Source organism: Triticum dicoccoides, chromosome 7B (assembly GCF_002162155.2).
Source record: "Triticum dicoccoides isolate Atlit2015 ecotype Zavitan chromosome 7B, WEW_v2.0, whole genome shotgun sequence".
NCBI classification, from domain to species: domain Eukaryota; kingdom Viridiplantae; phylum Streptophyta; class Magnoliopsida; order Poales; family Poaceae; genus Triticum; species Triticum dicoccoides.
Genome location: NC_041393.1, coordinates 767,227,135 through 767,234,870, shown reverse-complemented (window position 1 = coordinate 767,234,870; position 7,736 = coordinate 767,227,135). Strand labels below are relative to the sequence as shown.

Below are 7,736 nucleotides of genomic sequence, written 5' to 3'. Positions count from 1 at the left end.
TCGGATTTTTTTATGTTTTCTCTACCGGTTTATCTTTTTGACTTTTTATTTTTTTGTTTGTCTTTTCTTTTTGTTTCCATTGAATTAAAATTTTGTTCTTTGAATTACAAATTTGTTCATCATTTTTTCAAAAGATAATTCTTGGATACAAATTTTATTCATTGAATTCAAAATTTGTTCATCAAATACAAAAAAAATGTAACCATTATTATAAAATGCAGATAAAACGTTGTTCAGAAAATAAAAAATGTTCATTCTTCTTTAAATAACGATTTTTTTTAAATCAGGTTTTTTTCAAAATGTAAGAACTTGTTGTAATCTTGAGTTATTTTAACATTGAATAAAAGAGAAACAGAAAATAAAAAAGGAAAAATAAAAACCAAAAATGAAAAAAAATATAGGGAGCGCCGGACTGTTGTTGAGGCAACCAGCGGAGGGACTGTTGTTGACGGTGTTGAAGTAGCCGCCGGCGTTGGTGTTCTTGGGGTTGTGGATGGACCCGCCGGTGACCTCGCCTTCTTCTGACCAGGAAACCTTCCTTGCAACATGATGTGATTCAGATCTTCTTTTTTCTTTTTCGAAATGAGGTGAGGTGAGCTGAGTGAGGTGGATGTGGTGTTTGCTTTGCTACGGTTGGGTTGAGGAAGACTGCATCGATGGCAATGTATATATAGGAGCATAATGGGTTGTTGACGTGTTCGACCTGTCAGTCTCTTTTGTTTTGTTGGATAGTTATGCACATTAAATGCATGCATTAGTTATTGATTGACAGATGAATGGACTGATGGATGGATGGATGGATGCGGTTGGTCAATGGTCGTGGTCGTCGCCGCGTCGGTCTTCCTTTCTTGTACTACATCAGAATTAGCGTTAGGTGGAGATTAGGAAATAGACAACTAATAAAGTAAGGGTAAATTATATAATTACATACAAAATTATAAACAACATGCATGATGTGTACAACTGGCGATCCATCTGCGTGCCGACTTGGTCGGGGATTGTGCACAAGTCATGATTGTTGAAATTTGGTTTGTTATTGATGGTCAGTCATGGATGATTGTTTCCTTTGCAGTAAGTGTACCTATACTGCATGCATGAAGAAGTACAAGTGGCGATCCATCTTGTCCCTTGTTAACCAGCACTGGCTCGGTCGACTATATATTAGTCAAATTATACTTGATTTAGCATTGGGATGGCCACAAGTATTGGAGTAAGTTAAGTATGTGAAACATGTGCCAGCTTCTGTCGATCGGTGAGACGTTGTAGGTATTAGATTCACCGGAGTCTTGCCACTACGTAGTCTTTTTGTTCCTTTCCGAAACAACCACTACGTACGTAGTCTAGCTTCTGATTTGGCACTCGAACTTGGCTGGCCACATTTTTTTTCGAGAAACTTCCAATACATTCATCTTCAATCATGGCAGTACAAAGAAGAACAAAGGTAATAAAAATTACAACCATGTTCATGGACCATCTAGTGACGACTACAAGCACTGGGGCGAGCCGATGGCGCCCCGCCGTCATCGCCTCTCCATCATCGGAGCCGGACAAACCTTGTTGTGGTAGACAGTCGGAAAGTCTTCGTGCTAAGGCCCCATAGGACCAGCGCACCAGAGCAGCAACCATCGCCGATGAAGAAAATCGTAGATCAGAGGGATCAAACCTGTAAATACCTAAACAAAGATGAACAAAGAACGGATCTAAATAGATCCACCGAAGACCAGCACCGATCGAATCCCGCAAGATCCGACGGAGACAAACCTCCACACGTCCTCAGCTGGCCACATGACTCTTCCAGTCACCGAACCGCCATCACAATCGCCACGGTGATCACAAATAATGCAGGCTCTCTAACAGTAAATGATAGAAAAGAAACTGGATGGACACAGGGAACATATATGTCACCCTTTCTTTTCAATCGTCACTGCACAACCTGCGCGCCACACGTCTTGGCAACACAAGAGAAAAACTTTACTTAACGTGAACCAGCACGCTTTTGGCCTACATGAAAACTAGCTATGTGGACTTCACGGGCTAGATCGAAACGAGTTTACAAATTGACTTATTGCAACCTAAACTAACCTACTTGACACAAACACACCTCACTTAATAATAGAGTATACAAATTGATTTTTTTTCAAGGATGCGTCAAAGGATTGACGCATCAGAAGCATAGATAGAAGGACCCAAGATGGGCGAAGTTCGCTACAAGCCACGGCTTACACAGCCAAAAGTGTCCACATGCGGATCACTCACCACTATCTACCCTATCTACCGAATAAGGGAGAGATGCCGGCTCCCAAAGCAAGCCGGCAGCCCTCCAATCCTGACCTTCAAGCTGAATCTTCCTAAGCACGGTGTCCGCCGATGCCAAGGCACCATTGAACACGATGTCGTTCCTGTGCCTCCATAGCGTCCAATCCACGAGTGTCACCACCGTCCAGGTCTCCTTCCTTAATTGTTTCTGCGGGCTGAGGTAAGTCCACCATCACACCAAGGTCGTATCCACAGCTCGCATCTAGGAAGGCCTGCCCCAAGCGTTGGTGATGCTGGTCCACACTTGCTGAGCCAGCACACCGCCAAGCAGCAAGTGGTCGATCGTTTCCTGAGCTTGATCGCAGAAGGGGCATGCCGAGGGGTGAGGAAGTAGCCTTCTTTGCATTCTATCCGCCGTCCAACACCTATTCCTTGCCGCCAGCTAGACGAAGAACTTGCAAGAATTTGGAGCTCTCGATTTCCAAATCTGGGTGGCACCGTCTGACTCAACCATGCCAACGAAGAATGCCATATAGGCCGATCTAACAGAGAACTGCCCCGTGCTCTCCCAAGCCCAGCAAATCCTGTCATCCGTGCCTTGCGTGAGTACCACATCTTGCGTCCTGTCGACAAGCGCAATGAACTCGAGCAACGCTTGCGCTGACATGTCCGGTGAAATATCGTGCCACCAGCCCTCAGGCATGGCCTGTCGAACAGTTTTCAGCCGGGCAGATCTTCTCACTAAGGCGTAGAGGTTGGGCATCAAGTCCTCGAGCCTTCCATCCCATAGCAACCAATCCGTCCAGAAGCGTACAGATTCACCGTCTCCAAGAGAGCATCTCGTGGCAGCCTTATATAAGCCCAAGGACTCATGAGACACCTGCATGTTAAACTCGGCCCAGGGCCTGAGGGGGTCAGTTCGTTGGAGCCATGGCCATCTCGCGCGCAGCGCGGCGTTCATCAACCTCAAGTTGGGCACCCTGAGGCCCCCAAGATCCTTAGGCGTGCACACCCTGTCCCAGGCCACAAGATAATGTCCGCCATGCACATCTCGAGCCCCTTCCACAGGAGTCCTCAGCAGATCTTGTTGGCCGCAGTGATCGTCTTGACCGACATGTCAATCGCCATCATGGCATGAATTGGCATAGAGGCCAAAGTGTAGGGTAACGCAGCAGAAAACAAAAATTTACGCACCAGCCCAGGACCACTATGGAGACTGCATACATGGTTAGATCTTTTTCGTTACCGACTCGTAGCGCAGCGGGAAGTAGAGTCGATGACGAACGGCGGTGCAGATCCCCGCAGCTAGGATTTACAATCTCCCAACCGCGAGGATGAATACCCTCATCTGCTCCTCAGACAACCCTCCGGGAGGCGGTTGAACGGCCCCCCTGACGGTGTCGCGGACAGCCCTTCGGGAGGACCTTCGAAACTCGAACGGTCACTCGGACAGCCCTTTGGGAGGACCTTCGAAACTCGGACGGTCACATGGACAGCCCTTCGGGAGGCACTCACGAACTAAGATCGAAACTACGATCTCTCTACAGAGTTGCACACATACGGTGTCATCTATCCGGCAGGGCTTCGCCGTCCAGAACTAGTTCCTCCCGGAACCCAGACAGCCTTACGGCTCTACGAAACTCTTTTCGTGGGAGGGAGAGAAGAAGCCAGATAATACATGGCATGTGAGAGAGAAAGGGATGAGGTTTGGTCAGCCTCCTCACCTCCTATTTATAGGGAAACCAAGGGGTAGGATGGGTATTCTGAAATACCAAAAGTGCCCCCACTTTATGTCACACACAAAGGGTACAAAAGGCATAAAGGGATGACAAGTGGAGCCCCATGGAGGAGCTGCACCCTCCAACGTCCCACCTTCATGGGGCCCCCCAAAGGGGGTTCCTTGATCCCCAAGTCCTTCTAGAAGCCTTTTGGGAAAAGCCCCAAAAGGTGGCTTTCCATAAAATATCCCAAAAAGCACTTTCACTATTCACGACGACATTTTTCGTCCGTTCAAACTAAAAATATTTATGTGGGCTTCGAACATTTCCAGTACCCACCATAATAATTTTCAACGCGTTCCGAAACAATTCCGGTTTTAGTGATTTTCATCTGCGAAACGCATCTGAAGTGGCTCCGGCAGCTCCGAAACATTTCCGGTTTTTTATCTCAGAAAATTCCAAAAAGCTTCCAGAATGATTCTGGCACCCTCCAAGAATTATCAGGACTTTGCCAAAACCAATTTGACTTAATGGTATGTCCCTAAACAACTTTTCGATATCATCGAAACTCATCCGATGACCTCTCTCTGCGGTACGATTCCGCTGTCCGAAACTTTTCCGGTGTCCGAAAATTTTTCGGTGATTTTCTCTCAGACTTCCTGTCTAGTATTCAGCAGATAGATGACACTTAAGCGTGTGACCCTATAGGTTCGGTGAAGTATAGACATGACCCGGAACCCCTTCCGATCAATGATCAACATCGGAGCCGTGGACACCCATATTGACCCCTATACCCACACGAATGAATATTCGAATGAACCTCCAGTTGCCGTGTGCTATTCCTGTTGCTTCGCGATATGTTACAAAGACCCGAGGTGAGATTTACTTGCATCCCCGTGGATCAACAATTTGTCCACTATGCTAGTTACCTCGTTACTAGTTTTGTTCTCTTTTCTCGTTTCCGTGTTTCGGCATCCCTGTGATCAAATCACACTGTGTCTGGCCAGACGATGATGGATACCGTAACACCGAGAGGGCCCGAGAATATCTCTCCATTGTCGGAGGAGCAAATCCCAATCTTGAGCTATCAAGTTACTTGACACACTTTTCCATGAACCCGTAAGCCGCCGTAATAGCCACCCATTTACGGATGATGTTTAACAAACCCCAAAGTTCATGAAGCAAGCATGAAGAAACTCAATACTCTCATGGTCTAAGGAATCATGCAAACGTTAACCATCTCTGTGTAATTTACCATTAACTTGTGACGAATGAATCTCATAGCATAACATCAAACCGGGTCGATTCAACACAAATGTTCTCTTAACATTGTGCCCTCAAAGTTGCTGGCATAGACATGCCCATGATCAGGAAAACGGAACCATCATGCAACACTTGAGCTAGTCTTAGAGGCCAAACTAGGAGTACTTCTTACCGTTTATTATTCCACATGTGCATATGAGTCTTCCTCCGAGCCTCGTGGATATTGCAGACTCGAGAATCATTGCAGTTATAGCATGGAACATAATCATAATTATGAACTCGGAGATAAGTAATAGTATTTATTATTGCCTCTAGGGCATATCTCCTACAGACTCCCACTTGCACTAGAGTCAATAATCTAGTTAATGCTAATGCACTTTACACCTATGGCATACCGGTGTAAAAACTGCTTCGCATGTGGTATAGCCTGATGTCCATCGGATCTGACAACTTCAGCTCCGTGTTTATCTCTGCATATCCTCGCGTTTTCACGCTTTCACAAAATTCATATTTTGTGCGGACTTGGCTTTGTATAAATGTGAATCACAGGTTGAACCTGGATTCCTCGGACTGAGTTATGGAGAAACTACCTGCAGTAGTGTCCCATTGACAAAAGCCATCTTGGAACCATACTAAGTTCATGAATGAACTATATGATTCAACATCTTGTTTGTCGCTTCTAAAGCGTCAACATACTTAGTCATTTGTTATAGAATTCGCCACAGTATCCTGTTGGGAACAATTTCCAACTACCGTGCCACCATATTGTGTATTACACAAAACCCTTAACTTAAATCGAAAATCGCATGGAGAAAAGATGAAGACTGTATCGATGTAACATTTTACAACGAACTCTTCATGATCTCCGCTTGCGAGAAAACATATCATCAGTACTTACTCTAGTACTCAATGACATCTTCACTGCTGTCCCACGATCAGTACTTTGATCACTTTAGTATCCATACTCGCAACACCTTGGGAGTATCGGACATATCTGGTTGTTTTACATACCATGGAATACATGATTAATCCAAACACAAAAGTGTGTGGAATCTTCATCATGTATTTTGCTCATCAGTGTTTTGGGACACCGAGTCTTGCAAAAAACTCTTCCATGTGACTCCGGCAAGAATCACTCCTTGGCGGTTTTAAATGCTAAAAGGTTTTAGCACCTTGTCAATATGTATTCATTGCTTAGCCCTATTAGGTAAATCTATCTCCATAGATCATTATGCCTAATATTGAGTCTATTTAGCCTAAGCACTTCATCAAAAAACTATTTTCAAATGAAGTCCTAATTTGTGTCAAGAAATTTATTTCCAATTAACAATGTGTCAAGCACACAAGGTTTTTTAGAAATATTATTACGCCCCCACTTACTTTCTTGAATTACAAGCATCTTCGTTACCCATTGATGAAGTCAAACCCCTTTGACCATTTCATCAAAGCACGAAGATTCCAACTCCATTTTGCTCTCTTCTCTCCATCGCTGGAACTCTGAAGTTTGCACTTTTACTAGCATCCTCTAGATAGACAAAATGCCTTGGACTGTAACACATGCAAGTCCTTGGTTTCATTTCCATCAGATGGAAATCCTATTGTTATCCATGTTTCGTATCTCATGATTGAAATATGTATTAATTGCTAGTTCAACCCAAACCGACTTTAAGCATCGCTACGATGAAAACAACCTTATCATAGTCAACTCTTGAACTTGTTATTTCAACAAGTCGAGCTTTATGGATAAAACATTTTTATACGTATCAGTTTTAAGTTCCATAAATATTCATTAGACTCTAAGTCTTCCGAAAGGTGTATCAAGGTTTTAATCTTGAATCATTTATATGGAAACTAACTTGATTGTATTGGCATTTAGCCAATTCCGGAGTCAGGGTCCATCAACGCTTCCTTGTGTATCGTAGGTATAATGTTGTCTAACAACAATATCTCATTTGCGCACCTGAGAGGTTTGCACGAGCCTTGCCTACGTGGTTCAGCTGCAAGTTTGACCGAAGTTCATACATTTTATTGTAGAGACTTTCGTATCAGTCGCAGTAGGAAACTCTAGAATTACTTCCAAGGTCTCTTTCCTTTGATCTGATGACGAAGATACTGTTTATCTCGTCGAGTTGCACTATTCTCCCACTCACCTTTTTGAAAGAACCATTCTCTTTAAAAGCACACCGTTTCGCGGCAAAACTATTTGCCTCCGCATAGTGAGGAGGAATACCCAACATTTTGGTATAACCTATAAAGTAGCACTTGTCTGATTTGGAATAGGTTTGTAACCTTTTACACAAGCCCCATATTCCAAATGTTAAGAAAAGATATAACATGGTTGGGCGTACCATACCATGGCTTCATTTCATCAGACTTGGTGTAGCTCTTTTCAGTGTAAAAGTCACAGTCTCTAAAGCATCACTTTAAAAGGGATAATGGCAAATTTATTTATGTCATCTTTAATCTTACCATGTCATAAATGGTTAGATTACATCTCCA

At 43.9% G+C, this 7,736-nt stretch overlaps 1 protein-coding gene across 1 annotated transcript in view; it reads right to left on the bottom strand.

Annotated features, from left to right (window-relative positions):
- The window catches only part of LOC119336802 (cell wall protein DAN4-like), a 7,228-nt gene extending 6,680 nt beyond the window's left edge, over positions 1-548 (bottom strand). Inside the window, exon 1 of the mRNA XM_037608877.1 lies at positions 441-548. Within this exon, the coding sequence (XP_037464774.1) occupies positions 441-548 (108 nt within the window). The remainder of the gene's footprint in view (positions 1-440) is intronic.
- Between the last annotated feature and the right edge of the window lie 7,188 nt (positions 549-7,736).